General features: G+C 36.6%; 1 protein-coding gene across 1 annotated transcript in view; it reads left to right on the top strand.

Annotated features, from left to right (window-relative positions):
• The window catches only part of CPE (carboxypeptidase E), a 133,198-nt gene extending 112,771 nt beyond the window's left edge, over positions 1-20,427 (top strand). Inside the window, exons 5-9 of the mRNA XM_072639729.1 lie at positions 2,249-2,427; positions 13,327-13,466; positions 16,806-16,905; positions 18,212-18,330; positions 19,592-20,427. Coding sequence (XP_072495830.1) covers positions 2,249-2,427; positions 13,327-13,466; positions 16,806-16,905; positions 18,212-18,330; positions 19,592-19,690 — 637 coding nt within the window. The 3' untranslated portion in view covers positions 19,691-20,427. The remainder of the gene's footprint in view (positions 1-2,248; positions 2,428-13,326; positions 13,467-16,805; positions 16,906-18,211; positions 18,331-19,591) is intronic.
• Positions 20,428-21,934: the final 1,507 nt, after the last annotated feature.

Genomic DNA, 21,934 nt, shown 5'->3' with positions numbered 1-21,934 from the left:
TGGATCCAAGGTTAAAAACCCATTAGGATAGTCTGTATAACATAGGATTTCATAAATAAATTTCAAGGAATCCTTTGTTGTGTGAACCTAGATGGAGAAAATGCCATCTTTTGTCTCACTAACCTTTTGGGTCCTTTATAATCCTATACATCTTATTTTTTTTTCCATTTTAAAATATTATTTTGAGGAATCCAGTAGGCTTCACCAGACTGCCTTGGCTCAAAAAACATTAAGAGTTCCTGTGTTATACTTAAATGATCATTTAAAAATGGTCCTATAGCTGCACATAAGGGTTCCTTAGCGAAACAGAGTGTTTCAGAAGAGTAATTTCTTTCAAAAGATGCCCCAGGAAGAAAGTGAATAAAATCATCACTTTTTTCATTATCCAACACACATTACTTCACTGGGAAATTGGTTGCTTATCTATAAATAGAGAAGAAGATAAAAATAAATTTCCATGCCATAAGGGTAGCTCTCAGTTATCTGTTCTATGTATTGTACAATATGACCACGACCTTTCTTGTTATTCATTCATTTCTGGGGTCATAAGCAGTTAATGCATACTAAAGAGTGGGTCAGTTTCAGGTGCACAGGGGATGAAAACTTCTTTTTGTTTGTGCTTTTTTCTTATTTCATTCTTGCACCAAAATACAGATGATGTGCATTACTGTTTGCTGCTTCCCTCTTCCTGTAGTAAGGGTAATTGAACATTCTGTTGTAGTCACAACTTGGCAGGCCTTCAGGCAGAACTACTGAAAGCAACAAGTCAAACTTTTGCCTTCATTAAACATGCTAGGATTCTGCACCTCAAGAAATAGAACTCTTAAAGCAACTGGTCTTTTTGTATGTTTTCATTTTAAGGGAAGCTTAACATAAATCTTGAGATGAGAAGAAATTGAGGTATAAAGGAAGGGATTAAACCAAAACAGAGAAATAAAGATCCCTTGGAGGTCCCAGGAGGAGAATGGGTAAATTCCAGAGATAACCTAGGATTCAGCTCAACTTTCATGATATACCCAGAAATGACTCTAGAAGTTTGATCTCAGCTAGGCTGTATCAAATACTCTTAGGAAACTGAATCAATATTTAGGTATATTAAATATGCATTTCTGTTAGATAGCAGGCAAAATGGACCTTAGTCAAATTGATCTTTTCAGATTAATGTTTTGTTGCTTAAGGACATTCCCTGGTATGTATTGATTCTTAAGGACTTTTATAAAGACAGGTAGCTGCAAATCAAAGACTGATCATTGTAGAATGTGCCTGGGCCCAGCTGAGTGTGATGGCTTATGTCTATAAATTCATCTACTGGAAAGGCTGAGGATGATAGATCTCTTGAGCTAGAGAGTTCTAAAGGTTATGCCAATTGGATGTCTAAACTTAGGAGGAGAGTTCACCAGGTTGCCTAAGAAAAGCAACTTGCTTTCCCAGGTCAGAAACTGAGGAACCAGAAGAAATGGGTCTGGGTCAGAAAGAGAGCAGATCAAAATTCCTTTGCAGATCAGCTATGGAATCAGACCTGTGATCAGAGTTTGCTCTTCCAAGCTGGGAAAGATAGGGAAGACATTCTTTTGTTTAATACCTTAAAGTTCATATCTTTGTATTGTGCCTTAGAAAGAAGTAGATCACTGAGAATAACTACTTTATTAGGGAATATAAAGCATTTGGTGTCTACTTGTGTATTTTCTACCTATCTTGCAAGAGAGACCATATGGAGAAGTACAAAGTGTACTTGGTCCCAAGTTTGAGTAAGTCCCTCTGTGACCTACCAACTATGTGACCCTGGGCAAGTCAATTTATTTGTTTGTGCTTGGGTTTCCTTATTCATGAAATGGGGACAACAATATATCACCTACCTCTTTGGATGTGTGGGTGAAAGTGCTTTGTATATTTTAAGACAGAGGTGTCAAAATTGGACAGATAACTGCAAAACTCCCAAGTGTGGCACAAACCAGATGAAAATGTAATTAATAAATTTTATAAATATAATAAAATCAGTTTACTTAATAATTTACAAATATAAGATAGAAAAATACTTTATACATATGACAAATAAATATAGCAAGTTTAACAAATTAAAAATATGATACAGCATAGATAATATTAGTTTGTGGTTTTCTAGGTCAACATGTGGCCTGCAGGGACCTGTTTCTGCTTGAGTTTAATACCCACTTAACTGCTTTACAGCACTAGAGAAATAGGGATTATTTTATTTTGTCTAATCTGCATGGACTTGTTTTCCAGGTAGTGCTCATGAATACAGCCCTTGCCCTGATGATGCTACTTTCCAGAGCTTGGCTAGGGGCTATTCCTCCTTTAACCCAGCCATGTCTGACACTAACCGACCACCCTGTCGGAAGAATGATGATGACAGCAGCTTTGTAGATGGAACAACCAATGGTGGTGCTTGGTATAGTGTACCAGGGGGTGAGTTTGCATTCTCATTCCATAATGAATTGGTTGAGAAACAGTACAGGCTAGTGTACAGTGCTGGGATTTAAGGCAAGAAAGAGCTAAGTACAAATCCTGTCTCTGACACTAAGAGTGACCGTAAACAAATCGCTTAAGATCTTGGAGCCTCAGACAATTCCCCAACACTTGTTAAGTTTTAGATGAGATGTACCTAAGTGAAAATTACTTATGTTTGATATGATTTCAACTGAACAAGTTTAAAATTCTTTAGAATCTATCCTTAAAATCATTAAGGAATAAACTTAAACTGTAGATCAGCAGTTCTCAAAATTTTTGGTTTCACCCTTTATAACTTTAAAAGTTATTGAGGGCCCCATACCCAAGAGCTTTTGTCTATTGATATTTACTATATAACAAATTAAAATGTCCTAAGTATTATAATGAAAATATTTTTGACCCCATGTACCTCATAAGAAGGCCTTGAGGACCATTTTTTTATTTTAAGAATCACTGATCTAGACATTAGATATATACTAGGTTTTTTGAACAAAACTCAAAGATCTTGATGAATAAATGAATGAATGAAATCTAGGTGTATTTTGCACTGGTATTGAGTACAAAGAAGAGAAGTGAAGAGCTAGATATGTATGTTGGAAAAAGACCAAACAATATTATAAACAAACAATATTACAAATGAAAATGTCCTTTTAATACGTGGTAGAATACATGAATGCCAAGCATCCTCTTATTAGGTTAGGGAAGTTTTAATTATGCTTTCAGTGTATTTGTGTGGTATGATTTTGTATTTTTACATATACAAAACCATGAAATAATGAAAAATGTTGATAATAGAATGATATTGGTAGTATCTTTGGCAGTCACTTGTATAGCCCCACTCCATTCTCTTTGTCCCCTGGGTACGGGTATTTCCCATGGAAACCCAAGGTACAATGGCTGAAAGCAAGAGGGGGAGCCCTTACTTCCAGGGAAGCTGGTACTTATGTATCCCTGTCTGGAACTTTCTGAAACTCCTTTTCTTAAAGTGGTATAGAACCACCAACAAGGCAATGATTCTCTTCTTCCAGTGGAGATTAAAGTTGGAATTAAAGTAGGAATTTGAAAATAAGCTTTTTTTCCCCTCTCATTTTCTAAGATAGTACCTTTCTAAGACCCACTTGGATCCCAAAGTACAATCTTCTGAAACCCCTTGCAGCTTTCTCATGGGCACATTAAATAATTTGAATTATATCTGAGAGAAATCTGCTATTCAAATTGTCTGACAGAATTCATCCCCAAGTGATGAGTAACGGTAGTGAACTTCTGTGTACTTAGGGAGGCTGGTCCTTAGGACACTTACTCGGTCTCTTTTCAGGGGTATGCTCAAAACTTTTCTAGCCACAATTTACGTTCCTCTGGCATTACCTTTGAAAGCCCAGGTTTATGCTCCTATCACAGTGAGGCGTAATTGGATTATGAGTATGATGGGCAGGCATGGATGGGTTGAAATTCATATCATGAAGGGAACATAAACTGTGGAACTATTAAATAGTAGTTTAGTACTGAGTATCTATTTCTTCCTAATAATGGCTCTTATTTATTTTCATTTTATCCTTATAATTTGCTAAATCAGAATTAGCATTAATTATTTGTTGGATATCAGGGGCCCAGTGATTAAAGTATTCCTTCTAATTTGATAAACTCTTAGCCAAGTAGTAGTAGCATTAATGTAGCACACAAAGGCTCCTCCTATTTTCTAATTTTGGCATTGTTTAATAGACATTATAGTCACAGAAGCATGGTCATTAATGCTTGGTGTTTGGCTCTTTGTTGTTCATTCATTTGTTATATTTCATCAAATGCTACAGCAATTCTTCAATTATACCAATTTTGTATTTTGATGATAAAATATTTAGGAGACAGATTATTGTCTGTTGAAGTACTATTTATTTATGGAAATTAACATGTAAGCATATACATATAACAAATAGAATCAATGGCTTATTAATTGGCATTATTATATTTATTTCCCAATGTTTCTAAAGCATTGAATTTCTTGTTTAATTAGAGTCCTACCTATTTGAGTTTTAGGGACATTTCATTAAAGTAGAAGGTAAGTTGTACTTCTAATTTTATAGAATTGAAAACTGTTTCCTTTTGTTCAATCCTTAAAAATAATTACTGAAACTTTGATAGTAATACCAAATGTTATGTTTCATAGTTATGCAAAGCTCGTTCACATACATTACTGAAACACACATGCTCAAACACATTCACATACATTGAGAAACAGCATGGCATAGTGTGAGAGAAAGCTGGCTTTAAAACCTGGAAGACTTGGATTCAAGTCCTTCCTCAGAAACACCCTGACTATATGACCCAGGCCAAGTCACTTAACCTCTTCGTACTTCAGGCAACTGAGGGACAGTAGAGAATATGCTTTCCTGTATTTGTAGAGGGAATTTCCTCACTCTGGAGTTCCCTCTACCAAATAAATCACAGATCTAGTTCTCATCCTTATGACAACTTTTTGAAGTGACAGTTAGAAAGGTTAAATAATTTTTCTGAAGTTATATAGCTATTACATACTAAAACACTAGCATTAAAATGCAGGTCTTCTAACTTCTAATCACTTAATCTTTCCATTAGATGTTTTTTGTTGCTGATTCCCACTATCAATTTTGGGAAATTGGTTTGGAAAAACTAAAAGAATCACCAATTGCCTATTTTCTAAGAGAATTAGAGTTTCCTTTAGCCACATTTTGATTCAGTTTTTATACAGTGACTTAGACTGATTGTATGATCAATCCAGTTTAGTTGCTAAATTGATAAAATAAAAAAATCAAGTTCAAGATTTTTTAATCTAGTGATTTTTGACAGACTCCAAGTTTGTTTGTAAACATTTATGTTTACATTTGTAAGCATAACATTCCAACCACAAGGCAGAATTGCCATTGTAATCTGCTTCTCTGTGTTGGATTTGATCCTAGAAAAGAGAAATTATTTTTAGCTTATCACTGATAGCTTATATGTTATTATTGGCCTTGGTTTATTTTTAAAGGTCTTATTTCTTGTTCTTTATTCCTTTTATCATTTTTTCCTACAATTTTATGAGGAAGCAAGATCTTCTTTGGGAACCAACTCCAGCATTTCCTTTCGTTTTCAGTCTTGTCCTCTCGACTGGGTCCTTTTCCATCTACATATTTAGTTCTCCCTATCCTAACACAATGTTCCCTTGACTTTAATACCCTCATCAAGCTATTATCCTATGTCTCTCCTCTGTTTCATTGCTAAACTTCTAGAATGATTACTGAACTACCTCAAACTCACCTTTTCTGAAATGGAATTCAGTATCTCTGCCATGGACACTGTACTTCTTCCCAATTTCCCTCTTTCTGTTAAAATCTTCTCATAAACTCATCTCAAAACTTCAGTCATATTTGTCTCTCTCCTGATCCTTATTCTTTTATTTAGCATTTTATTTTTCCCCAGTTACTTGCGAAAACAATTTTAATATTTAGTTTTAAAACTTTGATTCCTGATTCTCTCTTTTCCTCTCCTCCCCCCATCCATTGAGATGGTAAGCAATTTGATATAGTTATACATGTGTAGTCATGCAAAACACTTCTATAATATTCATGTTGTGTAAGACTAACTATATTTTCCTCCATCCTATCCCACCCCTGCCCTCGTTTATTCTGTTCTCTCTCTATTTTCACCCTGACTCTCCTTATAAGTGTTTTGCTTCTGACTGCTCCCTCCCTCAATTTGCCCTCCCTTCTATCACCCTACCCCCTTCTCTTTGTGCTTCCCCCTCTACTTTCCTGTAAGGTAAGATAGATTTCTATACTTAGTTGAGAGTGCGTATATCATTTCCTCTTTGAGTCAATTCTGATGGGAGTAAGGTTCACTCACTCCTTCTTACCTCCCCCCTCTTCCCTTCCACTGTAAAAGCTTTTTCTTGCCTCTTCTATGTGAGATAATTTACCCTATTTAGCCTTTCATTTTTCTTTCTCCAAGTACATTCCTCTCTCACCACTTAATTTTATTTTTTAGAAACCATTCCTTCATATTCGACTCACACCTCTGCCCTCTATCTGTATATACTCCTTCTAACTACCCTAATAATAAGAAAGATCTTACAAGTTACAAATATCATCTTTTCATGTAGGAATGTAAATAGTTTAACTTTAATAAGTCCCTAATGATTTCCCTTTCCTATTTACTTTTTCATGCTTCTCTTTAGTATTGCATTTGAAAGTCAAATTATCTATTTAGGTCTGATCTTTTTTTTTTTTTTCTGACTTTTTTTTTTTTATTTAGCTTTTAACATTCATTTTCACAAAATTTTGGGTTACAAATTTTCTCCCCTTTTCTCCCCTCCCCCCCCAAACGCCAAGCATTCTAATTGCCCCTATGACCAATCTGCTCTCTCTTCTATCATCCCTCTCTGCCCTTGTCTCTGTCTTCTCTTTTGTCCTGTAGGGCCAGATAGCTTTCTATACCCCTTTACCTGTATTTCTTATTTCCTAGTGGTAAGAACATTACAGTTGATCCTAACACTTTGAGTTCCAACTTCTTTTCCTCCCTCCCTCTCCACCCCTTCCCTTTGGAAGGCAAGCAATTCAATATAGGCCAAATCTGTGTAGTTTTGCAAATGACTTCCATAATAGTTGTGTTGTATAGGACTAACTATATTTCCCTCCATCCTATCCTGTCCCCCATTACTTCTATTCTCTTTTGATCCTATCCCTCCCCATGAGTGTTGACCTCAAATTGCACTCTCCTCCCCATGCCCTCCCTTCTATCATCCCCCCCCACTCTGCTTATCCCCTTATCCTCCACTTTCCTGTATTGTAAGATAGGTTTTCATACCAAAATGAGTAGGCATTTTATTCTTTCCTTTAGTGGAATGTGATGAGAGTAGACTTCATGTTTTTCTCTCACCTCCCCTCTTTATCCCTCCACTAATGAGTCTTTTGCTTGCCTCTTTTATGAGAGATAATTTGCCCCATTCAATTCTCCCTTTCTCCTCCCAATATCTTTCTCTCTCACTGCTTGATTTCATTTTTTTTAAGATATGATCCCATCCTCTTCAATTCACTCTGTGCACTCTGTCTCTATGTGTGTGTGCGTGTGTGCATGTGTGTGTGTGTAATCCCACCCAGTACCCAGATACTGAAATGTTTCAAGAGTTACAAATATTGTCTTTCCATGTAGGAATGTAAACAGTTCAACTTTAGTAAGTCCCTTATGACTTCTCTTTGCTGTTCACCTTTTCATGGTTCTCTTCATTCTTGTGTTTGGAAGTCAAATTTTCTTTTCAGCTCTGGTCTTTTCATCAAGAATGCTTGAAAATCCTCTATTTCATTGAAAGACCAATTTTTCCCCTGAAGTATTATACTCAGTTTTGCTGGGTAGGTGATTCTTGGTTTTAGTCCTAGTTCCTTTGACTTCTGGAATATCCTATTCCATGCCCTTCGATCCCTTAATGTAGAAGCTGCTAGATCTTGTGTTATCCTGATTGTATTTCCACAATACTTGAATTGTTTCTTTCTAGCTGCTTGCAATATTTTCTCTTTCACCTGGGAGTTCTGGAATTTGGCCACAATGTTCCTAGGAGTTTCTCTTTTTGGATCTCTTTCATGCGGTGTTCTGTGGATTCCTTGAATATTTATTTTGCCCTCTGGTTCTAGAATCTCAGGGCAGTTTTCATTGATAATTTCATGAAAGATGATGTCTAGGCTCTTCTTTTGCTCATGGCTTTCAGGGAGTCCCATAATTTTTAAATTGTCTCTCCTGGCTCTATTTTCCAGGTCAGTTGTTTTTCCAATGAGATATTTCACATTATCTTCCATTTTTCCATTCCTCTGGCTTTGTTCTGTGATTTCTTGCTTTCTCATAAAGTCCTTAGCCTCCATCTGTGCCATTCTAATTTTGAAAGAACTATTTTCTTCAGTGAGCTTTTGAATCTCCTTTTCCATTTGGCTAATTCTGCTTTTGAAAGCATTCTTCTCCTCATTGGCTTTTTGAACCTCTTTTGCCAATTGAGTTAGGCTAGTTTTCAAGGTGTTATTTTCTTCAACATTTTTTTGGGTCTCCTTTAGCAGGGAGCTGATTTGCTGTTCATGCTTTGACTTCATGTCTCTCATTTCTCTTCCCAGCTTTTCCTCCACCTCTCTAACTTGATTTTCAAAATTCTTTTTGAGCTCTTCCATGGCCTGAGCCCATTGAGTGGGCTGAGACACAGAAGCCTTGATTTCTGTGTCTTTGCCTGATGGTAAGCATTGTTCTTCCTCATCAGAAAGGAAGGGAGGAAATGCCTGTTCACCAAGAAAGTAACCTTCTATAGTCTTATTTCTTTTCCCTTTTCTGGGCATTTTCCCAGCCAGTGACTTGACCTCTGAATATTTTCCTCACACCCACCTCACCTCCTGATCCTCCCAGCCAGTGTTTGGGGTCTGAGATTCAAATGCTGCTTCCAGCCTCAGGGCTTTGGGCGGGGGCAGGGCTGCTATTCAGTGTGAGATTAAATTCAGATGCTCAGGTGAGGGCAGGGCTGCCTCTCAGGCTCAGTTCCCTCAGGGAGTTTATGCACAGACCTTCAACAATGGATCCAGGCTCCTGCCTGCTTGGGGAGCCCTGGTCTGCCGCTGCCCCTCAGCTTCTGTCTCCCGAGGGGGCCCGAGCCATGGGGGCACCCCACTCCCCCCTCGACCCGCCAAAGGGACTCTCTCACCGACCCCCGTCACCTGTGGGTGGAGGTACTTGTGCGGCCGCTGGAGATCCCGTCCCTGAAGCCCACTCGGATCTGTTCCTCTCGGTGCCGCGGCCACGGCAGGGCTGTACTCAGCTCCCAGTCCCGGCGCCCAGTCCGCAGCACGAAGGACATTTTACGAGAGATTTGCAGGTCTCTCCGGAACAGAAATCTCCCTCGCTCCAATGTTCTGTGGCCTCTGGGTGCAGAATTCGCCGTGAGTTACTTCTTTGTAGTTGTTCTATGGGTTGTGGGTCTAGGTCTGATCTTTTCTCAAGAATGAATGAAATTTCTCTGTCTCATTAAATATCCATTTTCTCCCCTCATGGATTATACTCAGTTTTGCTGGGTAGGTGATTCTTGGTTGTAATCCTAGCTCCTTTGCCCGCTGGGATATCATATTCCAAGTCCTCTAATACTTTAATATAGAAGCTGCTAAATCTTGTGCTGTCTTGATTATGGCTCCATGATACTTAAATTGTTTCTTTCTGGCTGCTTATAATATTTTCTCCTTGATCTGAGAACTCTGGAATTTAGCTATATTACTGGGAACTTTCATTTTGGGGTCTCTTTCAGGAGGTTATCAGTGGATTCTTTCAATTTCTTTTTTATCCTCTGTTTCTAGAATATGGGGGCAGTTTTCCTTAATAATTTCTAAGCTCTTTTTTTGATCGTGGCTTTGAGGTAGTCCAATTTTCAAATGATCTCTCCTGGATCTATTTTTCAGGTCAGTTGTTTTTCCAGTGAGATATTTTACATTGTCCTCTATTTTTTCATTCTTTTTGTTTTATTTTTTAATTTCTTGATTTTCATGAAACTTTCATTTGCTCTGTTCTAATTTCGAACTAATTATTTTCTTCAGTGAGCTTTTGGAACTCCTTTTCCATTTGGCCAGTTCTGCTTTTCAAAGCATTCTTGTCTTCACTGGCTTTTTGGACCTCTTTTGCAATTTCACCTAGTCTGGTTTTTAAGGTGTTATTTTCTTCAGTATTTTTTTGTGTCTCCTTTACCAAGCTGTTGACTTATTTTTCATAATTTTCTTGCATCACTCTCATTTCTCTTTCCAATTTTTCCTCTACTTCTCTTACATGATTTTCAAAATCCTTTGTGAGCTTCTTTCATGGCCTGAGACTAGTTTACTTGGAGGCTTTGATGTAGGAACTTTGATTTTGTTGGCTTCCTCTGAACGTGTGTTTTGATCTTTCTTGTCACCATAGTAAATTTCTATGGTTAGAATTTTTCCACATCCTCTCCAACATTTATAACTTTCCCTTTCTATTATTTTAGCCAATCTGGTAAGTATAAGATGATATCTCAAGGCTGTTTTAATTTGCATTTCTCTAATCAATAATGATTTAGAGCACTTTTTTCATATATCCATAAATTGTTTTAATTTCTTCATTGGAAAACTGGCTGTTCATATCTTTCAACCATTTATCATTTGGGGAATCTCTTATAGATTTGGCAAAGGTCTTTGTATATTTTAGATATGACATCTTTATTTGATAAACTATGAAATTCCCCCTCCCAATTTTTTCTTTCCTTCTAATCTTCGTTGTAGTCATATTATTTGTACAACCCCTTTTTAATTTAATGTAATCAAAATTATCCATTTATACTTAATTTTGCTCTCTCTTTCTTGTTTATTCATGTTATTTACCTATATATAAGTCTGATAAGTAATATGTTCCATGTTCTTCCAATTTTCTTGTAAAATCCCTCTTTGTAGTTAGGTCATGTATCCATGTATCCAAAATTTATCCATTTTGACCTAATGTTGGCAAATGGTGTGAGATATGGTCAACACCAGTTCTACCATGCTGTGTTCCAGTTTTTCCAAAAGTTTTTTTTTTTTTTTACCAAATAATGAATTCTTATCTAAAAATCTTGAATCTTTATACTGTCAAATACAAGGTTTTTATGTTTATTTGCTTCTGTAAATTGTACATCTGCTCTCTTCTATTAATTTACCTTTTTATTTCTTAGCCAACATTCTCCTTGCCTTCTAATATATTCTCTTTATAACCTACCTAAGCCTATGTTTTTTGGATGTGTTTGACTAATTAGGTCACTTATCAAATGCCTAAAAACCTATAGTAACTCCCTATTGTCTCTAATATAAACTGCAAACTCCTTAACAGGCTTTTTAAAGGACCCTTTAAGTAATCCCCTTTAAGACATTACTCCCACCTATCTTTCTAGTCTTATTTCACAAAGCTCCCTTTCATGTAGTCTATTTTTCAGCTAAACTGGTCTACTAGGGACTCTGAATCTTCATTGCTCTCATCTCTCTCTTTGCATTCAAGTCACCCTCTATGCCTAGGATACATTCCCTCCTCATTTCTTACTGTCAGAATCTTTGTCTTCCTCCAAGGCTTATGTTGAGAGCTTCTACCTCCTACAAAAAACCTTTTCTGATCCTCCCACTGAAAATGATCTCTCCCTTCTGAAATTTTTGCATAATAGGCACGTAATAACTATTAGTTGAACTGAATTGAAAACACTTTCCCCTTCTTCCCCCTACTCCCCAATATTTTATGCAGTTGTTATTTGAAAATGTACTCACCACACTTAATTTATTGGTTGCCATAAGCAAAATCAATCTTCAATTCTTAATTTAAGAGATTAGATCTATATCAAATGCTTATCATTCAGGTTTATTGGACAGCAGATCAACAGAACTCACTTTTCCCTTCTTATTAATTCATCCATTTGCCATACTGTAAGCAATTCACTCTGCTAGTGAGTAAGTGAGACTGGAGTAATCCAAAGTATGTTGTATAGTACCGTATAAGTTTTTTTTGCTACAAATTTTTTTGTGTTTGTAGATGATTCCAAATACAAAACTCAGAACACAGCAGGATTGATTCCTCAGAATAGGGTAGGAACAAGTGAAAAAAAATAAATTTTCTTTTTTATTTTGAACTTAATTCTCAACAAACACAAATATTTCAAAATTCATATTAGAAAAGATAGACTTGTCTAAGATATCGTGAACAGGTTTTTGTTTTTTGTTTTTTTTTTTGCCAGCCAATTGGGGTTAAGTAACTTGCCCAAGGTCACACAGCTAGTAAGTATCAAGTCTTTAAGGCCAGATTTGAACTCAGATCCTCCAGACACTAGGGCCCATGTTCTATTCACTGCGCCACCTTGTCTCACATTGTGAACTTTTGTTACATACAATTTGTTTTTTAAAAAAACAGTAACAAAACTCTATGTACCTGTAAATATCTAGTTATTTTAAAATAGTAGTAGCAAAACTACTCTATTTGTGTCTCCTTCAGAATTCCCCCCTTCAATGGAGGGAGTAACATTGATACTTATATTATATTATATTATATATAATATATTATATTATATATTATATAATACTTATACTTAGTATAATAATTAATAAATCACATAATAAATGTGAACACCCAGTTCACATTTTCTAAAGAAAATCCTTTATAAGTTATAAAATCTTGTAAAATGGACTATTCTTAAATGTAAAATATCATTAAATATCATTAAGAATTCATAAATTATGCATTCCGTAAGTTATACATATACTCAGATACTTCTGCCATTTAGGTACTACTATTTCACTTTATGTATTCCAACCTTGGAGATTATAAAGAATCTCTAAGAGATTTCTTCAGGACACTCAGAATACACACTAATATCTCTCCATTTTAGTGGATAGAGTGCTGAGCCTAGAGTCAGGAAGACTCATCTTCTTGGGTTCAAATACAGCCAGACGCTTATTAGCCATGGGACCCTGGACAAGTCGCATAACCTTGTTTGCTTTGGTTTCTTCATCTGTAAAATGAGCTGGAAAAGGAAATGGCAAACCTCTCCAGTGCTTTTGCCAAGAAAACCCCAAATAGGGTCACAAAGAATCGGACATAACCGAAGTGTCTGAACAACAGTCCAACCGTCATGTACTACATGATTATATAAAAGTCTAAGAAAATAATACTTCTTTTTAAAATGACAACCGTTCTTTTATGAAAGAGACTCAGGCTGAGGAAGGAATTGAGCTATGTAATTTAGGATCCTTGTAATTCCTTCTGGGAGCCTTCCTTGCAAACCTTCCATCTCTCCCTTGCCACTGAATATAGTGTTTCTGCAGCATTTCAAGCCTCAAATTGCAGTTTCTCTCTCTGGCATTCTGACAGGCATGCAGGACTTCAATTACCTCAGCAGCAACTGTTTTGAGATCACAGTGGAACTCAGCTGTGACAAGTTTCCCCCAGAGGAGACTCTGAAGAGCTATTGGGAAGATAACAAGAACTCGCTGATCAATTACCTTGAGCAGGTACAGTTAGATACTGAATCAAGACAGCTGGTGCCTTTAGAAGTACTAGGTGCTGGTCTTCCAGTTCTGAGAAAACATTGTGTTTTGTTGGCCCAGGACTTATTTGTTTTCGTATTTTAAAAAATTATTGTATTCTCTGTTTATTTACAATGGTGGTTCCAATGTAAGAAAACATTTTGGGGGGTGGGGTTTATTTTATATCTCCCTATCATGTGTCATCCAAAGTATAGGATGACTTCACTTACCACAAATGAAAGGGTACATACTGTTTGAGTTGTTGAAAGAGATAAGTAGAATTTGTTCAAGTAATATCCCCTTCATCAGAAATGATTTCAGAAAAGGAAATCCTCTTAAATGACCCACATTGGTCTTTGGCATGTCTGCCCCATGCATCTGCTACAAGCCATATGGCCTGTTTCCTACCCAGAGACCTCCCTTATTCTCTAAACTTTTGGGTCTGAGCAGGCAGCCTTCAGAATTCTATTACTTGATAGTTCATTTGCCCAACACAAAATGCTTCCCTTTCCCAGCAATACCTGGAGTAGTATCCTGCCCACTACTCTGGGCACTGGAGACAGTGATAAATCCAAATCTGACCCCCTTATCCTAAAGTCTCCCACACCCTCCTGTTCCAAAGCATGTATGGACACTTAGACCTAGGGACAGTCTGTAGCAAAATTGATAGTTCAATATAATTATGCAATCTCCTTGATGACAGTACCTGTTTCATTTTTGGTTTTGTATCCTCAGTACCTAATACAGTGCCTGACATATATATTTGATAAATTACATTGAATAAAAACATTTCCATGCCTGGTCCTTACTAACCACTACTTTACTAATCTGAATATGTAAAATATCTTTTGTTCTATCCATTTAGCAGGCATCTGTTTAGCATTTCAGAGATGTTGTCCTTTGGGTAACGTCTTTTCTATATTGAATGTCTAAAACAGTATTCATCAGATAATTTGAAATGCATTTCAAAATCTCATATTCCTTATTTGGGGAGATACTATTCATGCAGACACATACCCATATACATATGTAGCTCTAGAGTGTGTACTTTGGGGGTCCCTGATTTCATTAATGAGGGCAATTCTTCTATATAGATGAAACAGATAATCATAAGTATGCTTTAGTAGAATCTTTTCTTGTTGTTGATAAACTTTTGGCAGCACCTGCAAAGAACCATAAATTATTTTGTAGGTGGATAGAAGGATGGGGAAAGCAAGGACCTGAAGCATTTGGATTTGGAAATATTGAACTGATATTCATTTTGCTCAGGACAGACTTAGGAGTTCACATGGTCTTGATTGTTCTTTACTGCAAAACTGCTGAACTCCCTTTAGACTGTACACTTCTTGAGAACCTTTGTCATTGTATCCCCGTATCTATCATGATGGCTTATACTTAACAAATATTTGTTGAATAAATTGTTGGATGAATGAAATCTGCCCAGAATGCCAAAGGGCTACATGGTGTTTTTCCTTTCTTAGAATGTTTGGTCCTTCAGGAAAAGGGATACATAGCCTCAAGGTGTAAGCAGACTTTTAATGCATCTGCAAACTATGGCCTTTTTTGGGGGAAGGGGGGGAACGATAATTCTCAAATCAATTCACAGCCCTTTATAATTTTTTTTTGAAACTACATAGGTGTTCCTTTCAGATTCTGCCCTGAATAGTTTTGGGCTGGTTTGTCAGTTTGGCTACAGCTTAATTTTCAGCCATCAATAGTTGGGAAGCACATGCTATCCCCAAACAAATGTTAAAAAGCCGAAACTCTTCTGTACCTTTCCCTGCTCCATTTCCTCAAAATCTCAATAATACTATTAACTCAGCAGTGCCAGCATGATACTATGAAAAAATGCTCAATTTAAAGTCAGGAGCTTTGTCTCTTGATTCTGAAACTCCTCACTCATGACAATAAATAATAATAAATGGCATTTATGTAGTGCTTACTGAGGTACTGCCCCAAAGTGCTTTTCAGATACTATGTCATTTGTGCCTCACAAAACAACCCTGGGAAATAAGTGACATTATCATACAGTTGAAAAAACTAGTTGGTATCCAAGGCTATTTAAAATCAGTTATTCCTGACTCTAGTGCCACCTAGCTATCATGTGGAATTGGGCAAGTCACTTTACCTCACTGTGGCCTCAGATGACCTCTCACGTCCTTCCAGTTCTTAATCTGTGGAGTGGCACAGTGGAGAAAGTGCTGAACTTGGAGTCAGGAAATTCTGAATTCAGATCTGTCCTTAGACGCTAGCTCTGGAACCTGAAGACATTAACTTCTCTATGCCTCAGTTTCCTCATCTGTAAAATGGGGATCAGAATAAGCATTTCCCTCCCAGGGTGATTATGACACTAAAATGATACAATATTTTTAAAACTCTTAGGGGAATTTCACTAGAGTGATTGTCTCAGAAGCCAGGATACAAGTGGATGAAGAGTGAATGAGTGAAGAAGGAAGTGGAGACAGAGTAAACTGTTTCTTTTAGTTATTAAGCTGGAGTTATTAAGGTTTGGCAAAATATAAGATGAGTGCACATAGTAGTCCTGTCAATAACGTATTAAGTTTAGGAGAGAGATAGGATGATAACACAAGGAAATGGCAAGGTCAAGGAATGATTTTTTTCCCATGAAACCATCCAAGTATATTTATAGAGAGAGGGGAAGGAACCAGTGTATAGGGAAATATTAAAAATGAGGAGGGAGAGACATGACCAATGGGATAAATTCTGAAAAGAAGCTGGAGGGGATGGGATCAAAGCACTAATGGAGTAGTCTTGGCAAGAACAGTAGCTTCACTCTTTGTGACTGGGTCAGAGGAGAAAGTTGGTGAAACTAGAGAGAGGTCAACAAGCAATTAGTATATGCCAAGGTCTGTGGGAAATGCTGCAGATACAAAGAAAGGCAAACCCTGCTTTAAGATGGCAAGGAGGGGAGAGGAAGGAACTCATAATGGGTGGTCTCAAGTTTTTTAAGTAAAGTAAGAAGTAATGTTATTTGCTGAGAGAGAAAGGAAAGTAATGATAAGAGTTAGGACTTGAAGGGAGAGGAGAAGGTTGGGGAAATCATGACGCTTCAGAATCCTGAAATGCCTGATCCTCAAGGACCCTTGCTATGAACCTATTGTTTGACCTGTTAGCTTTCCCTTTCTCATGAAAGTAGAGGGTAGAATGTTAAGAAACAACCCTAGTTTCCCGCTTTAGTTTTCTGATTTTTAAAAACCTTCTGGATGAGTTAACTGTATTTTGCTGACCCTCAGAAGAAAGTCTATATGCTACATGTTTTCAGATAATTTCTGATAATACATTTTTGGTTTTTGATCTTTACAGATTCACAGAGGGGTTAAAGGATTTGTTCGAGATCTTCAGAATAAACCAATTGCCAATGCCACAATCTCTGTGGAAGGAATTGACCATGATATCACTGCTGGTGGGTGGTGTCTTCCTGTATGGAAGACTTTTTTTGTTTTTTGCCTTAGCAACTTTTCCCACAAAACATAATTGCTTTTTAATGTAATTATAAAACACATTCTAAGAAAAGCAGCTGGATTGCTCAAACCTCGTAAGTAGATATTTGAAGGATGTTACCTAGGGAGTTTCTTAGCCTCTCCTCTCATATGGGAGACAGGGCGAAGTTGAATCAGACCTGGAACAGCTACTTCACTAGAATTTGGGCATGGTAGCAGATTTCTTTTCTTAGAATTAGTGTGGACAGAAGAGGTCAGTGCTAAGCAGGGATGATTGACTTCTACAGAAGACCTGGAAACATGATGCTTATAGATTCTTCATGGCTCTTGAAAAAGAGAAAAAAATGATTTGATTTTTAGTTTCCTGTCCTTTCCCAGTCTTGAGTGGCCATAGTAATAATCCTAAAGTCAGATAGGAGAACGAAAGACAAAACCAAGATTCAGGATTCAAGAACTGACTGTTTTCAAACAAATCGAAACAAAAACCCAACTTTGCCATTGATAAACTTCAGTTCAAGAAGGGATATGGAAGACAGATAAGTAAGATACAAACTTTCCAGATTTTTCTGATTATCATAGCTGTTGACTTATTATTCAAGTTTTCCTGTTCCCACCTCTTTGCTTCCCCCAACTTCCTTCACTCTAGGTCTTTGTTTTCTTACACTTCACTGCCCCACAAAAGCCACTGGGGTTTTAGCCTCTGACTTCTGGCAAGATTATTTTTGGTTTCGGTTGTTGTTTGTAAATCATAGAAATCCTGATCCCATTGCCAAAAGGACTTGATTATCTCCTAAGATATTTTTGGCATGTGTGTTAATACATGAATATCTTCTCAGTCTTGGTTTAACATAATTTTTTTGGTCTTGACCTGTGATTTTATCAGTAGGGAAACATTCCTGCAGAGGAGATTCATCTCCATTGAGGCACATGGGCAATTCATCCAGAATTTATTATTTTAGAACTGCCCAAAGATGTTTAGAAATTAAATGACTAACTCATGTTCACATAGCTCATGTGTGTCAGAGGTAGAATTTGAACCCTTCTCTGTGACCACAAGACTGTCCACTTTGCCACAGTGTCTCCAAGTTGAATCTTAGAATCTGTATTTGTTTAGTCTCTTCCTTGGAGTTTTATTGATACCTGCATACATGAATTATAAAATAGGTAATGAAAAAAGTTAAGTGGCGATGAAGCTGGCACCCTATAGCTGGCATAATTAGCAGCTTCATATAAACATCTTGTGATTTGATGGTCTGTTTTTCTACACAGCAAAGGATGGCGATTACTGGAGATTGCTTGTACCTGGAAACTACAAACTCACAGCTTCAGCTCCGGGTTATCTAGCAATAACTAAGAAAGTGGCAGTTCCCTATAGTCCTGCTGTGGGGGTAAGTACTTACTGACTGATAACTGCTTTCAAGAGCAGAAGTTCTGTCATCATCTATTGGTTTTGGAAGAAATTCATAGTTGGAGACTTTTTTATCAATCAGTCATTTGACATTTATTGAACAGCTATTATATACAGATTCTCCCAGGAGATACTGTGAGTAGAAATAATGAGGTGCTATATTTCTTTCTTACAGAGAAAAGAACCCTTTTATATTTTGGGGAAGGGAAAGGGAAAGGGTAAAGATATGGACAGGAGTAACACTTATCTTATTGGTCCTGACATGGCAGCAGCTGACTGCCTAGGGCTATGAGTTGACCAGCAGGCCAGCTCAATAAGCGTGAACAATAACTATTCCAGCAATAGAGGGGCCCTGTTGTATTATTTGTGTGCATAGAAGTCCATATATGAATGTATATGTTGTTTATGGAACATGCGGCTTAAGTTTTCCAAAATGACTTGAGTTATATGTGTGTATATATAAATCTTTAATGTATTTTAAAATGAGAGACAAGGCAATGTGGTGGACAGACACAAAGTCAGAAAGTTATGGACTCAAGTTTTACTTCTAATACTTACTACTTTTGTGACTATGGACAAGTCACAAAGTCTTTAAGAGCCTCAGGCACTTCTCTTAAGATTATTAGGAATCCTGGTACAATGCAAAGAGCTTAGATTTGTAACCTAATCTGGAAGAAAATTCCAGGTCTGTCATTTATTATACCTGTATGACCATCTATAAATGAGAGTTGAACTGGATAGCTTCTAAAGCCCCTTCTAATTCTCATTCTCTGATCTTGTGAGAAGGGTCCTTTTAGTTCTAAGTCAATGATTCTAAGCTACATTTTTAATAGGCAGAAAAAAAGGCATAATGACAATTCTAAGGTATAAGCTGGGAGAAGACTTAGGGAAAGTACAAGAAAGATGTCAGATTCTGTCAAAGGATCCAAAATAAAGTGCCTTGAAGTTCTGAGTGCAAAAGGTCCTAAATAACATCTTTTATAATCCTGTAAAATGCACAGGTACATGTGCAGCATTAGAACTACATATAACAGATGGGGGAAAAGAATTATTTTCAAGGATATTTTTTGATGGCTGATTTATGGCCTAATCAGTCAACAACACTAAGTGCTCTGTCTATTTAGAGGACTTTTTTTGGGCCTCATTCTCTACATGTATAAGATTGTTATTGCTTCTTGACTTTGCTAGGAAAAACAAGCTGTAGTTTGCCAAGTCACTTTTTTCTTTCATTCCTCCTATAGGTTGATTTTGAATTAGAGTCATTGTCTGAAAGAAAAGAAGAGGAAAAAGAGGAATTGATGGAATGGTGGAAAATGATGTCAGAAACTCTAAATTTTTAAGGGAAGACTTCTGATTTGCTGCTTTTAATCTATTACATGTTAACTTAGTATGATGTAATGTGGAGTCTATTTTAGATTTTGTGCAGTTAAAATATTTAACTTTGATTTATTTTTTCCAGCAATCATTTGAATACTAATCAGTATCACTTAAACATAGATTCTTAGATGGAAAAATAAGAACTCTTGGTTGATTTCATTCTGTTACATCCTGTTCACTTTTCCTGCATGAAAGATGCAGAAAAAAATTAACATGATCTCAGTAGTATGAGCTGAAATGCAATATTCTACATGTTATTTACAATCCTGAACCTTGAGAATAATTCTGGCTTTTTAAAAATTAGTAAAGCCCAGGTAATAGAAGTATTTGGTGGTATTTATGAATGGGGTCTGCTTCATATTAATTCATGTAGTGAATGCTATTGCAAGGATGCATGGGAACAGCTTGGTGTTGTAAGCTGTGTGTTGCAAGAGTTAAAGTCCATTATAAAATGTTGTTTCCCATGTGACCATCTATGTAAAACTGAGCTTGTTAATGTATTTCTCATAAGATGGGAAAATATACGTTTACTGAGCATTTTAATTAAGGGAACTGAAGCTGATCTATTGTGCGTTCATATGGGGACAATGCAATTTTAATCTTTTGCCTGTTAATGATACTTCAAGACTGTGAAGTTTTTCTTGTTTGCTTATTGACCCTGAAATAGCAATTTGAGGGAATAAAGAAAAAACCCAACAGATCACAGGTTGTATATGTGCTTTTTTTCCCCTTCCCTTAGACATATGATCTTAGGAATCAAAATGTGACCTGTGGTTGTATGACCCTGGGCAAGTCAATTAACTTCTCAGTGCTCTTCTCTAAGATTAAAACGTGCAAAGATGCTGTAGAGTTGCATTGGTAGAGGAAGTTTCCATACCTGGAAGTTCCCTTTAGCAATGAAATCACAATGCTAGTCTTTATGCTATGATTCCAGAGAAAATGTAGTATACTGAATGAGGTACAGGGCTTGGAATCGGAAAAAAGATCTGAATTCAAATCCTGAGGGTTCTCTGGAAACCCTCTAGGACTTATCTACTAAGTCATAGTTTCATTCTGTAGGGAGTTCCCTACTCTGCTAAAATAACAAATCTTTTGTATATGATTTTGTATGGAATAAGGTTCATTGTTTCTCTTAATATTGACAAAAGTGAAATGGTAAAAGAGGTTCATGTGGATTTTCAATGGCTATGAGACCAATTGAGTTTAGAACTTACTAGAAAATTGATGAGATGAGAGGCGATGAGATCTACACAGTTGTAGCACAGACAACATTAGCCGGGGAATTTGAATTAATTATCCCACCAATTCAAGGAAAATCCAATAGTAGTACCTCAAAGATATTCTCATTTCACGTCAAAGCTTTGGACCAAGTTATTCTAGTGTTTGCTTCAGCTCTCCTCTATTACATGTGTAGACATAACTATTAAGTTCTCATCGAACCAGAATATCTGTCAGATACTTTTGTTAGAGAAATCCAAGAAGTGGATTAAAGGTGGGAGTTGGGGATGCAGATGGAAAATTAACATTTATAAAAGTTAATTTATTAATTTTGAAACTTGTATTTATCTTTGAATTCAGAGATTCTGTGTTATGAAGAACTTCTCCTGAGTTTCATATTTTAACTCGATTCTTGATGTAAATAAGATGAATATGCATTATAGAATGTATATATGTCATTCCCATTATTATCTCTGTGAAAGAAAGTAAATGAACTTTAACCTTGAAGTCATTTATCACAGTGAGTGGTCTGCAAGGTAATGAATGCATCATTATTTCTAACATATAATTCGACTTTTTTGTGAAGTCCAACTAAAAGTTGTTTTCATGGTTAGTATTTGATTCTGGAGATTTCTATCTTGGAAATATAAGGATAGAATAAATTGCTCTTGTGTGTGTTTCCTCTTATTAGCCTGCTTCTACTGTTTTTAGGTAAATATTATTCTTTTTGAAATGTAAATACTTAAAATGATCCATGGTTTCTTTAAAGAGAAAGCTCTCTCTGTGGCAGTCATAGCTGCTTTATTTAGTACAAGGGTCTTCATGAATTTCTGTGGTCAAAATATCATAATTTGGTAGTTTAAGTTCTAGTGATGAGCCTTCCTAAATTTAATTGAAACTGCTCCTTGGGTGGAAGATACCTGATCAGTTCTCCGGTCTACTTGCCAGTGCTTACGCTCGCAGGCATAGCCCTTAAAAACCCAGAACTG

The sequence above is a fragment of the Notamacropus eugenii genome, chromosome 2 (genome assembly GCF_028372415.1).
Source record: "Notamacropus eugenii isolate mMacEug1 chromosome 2, mMacEug1.pri_v2, whole genome shotgun sequence".
Classification (NCBI taxonomy): domain Eukaryota; kingdom Metazoa; phylum Chordata; class Mammalia; order Diprotodontia; family Macropodidae; genus Notamacropus; species Notamacropus eugenii.
Note: the sequence above shows the minus strand (reverse complement) of the source record. Positions and strands in the feature narration are given on the sequence as shown.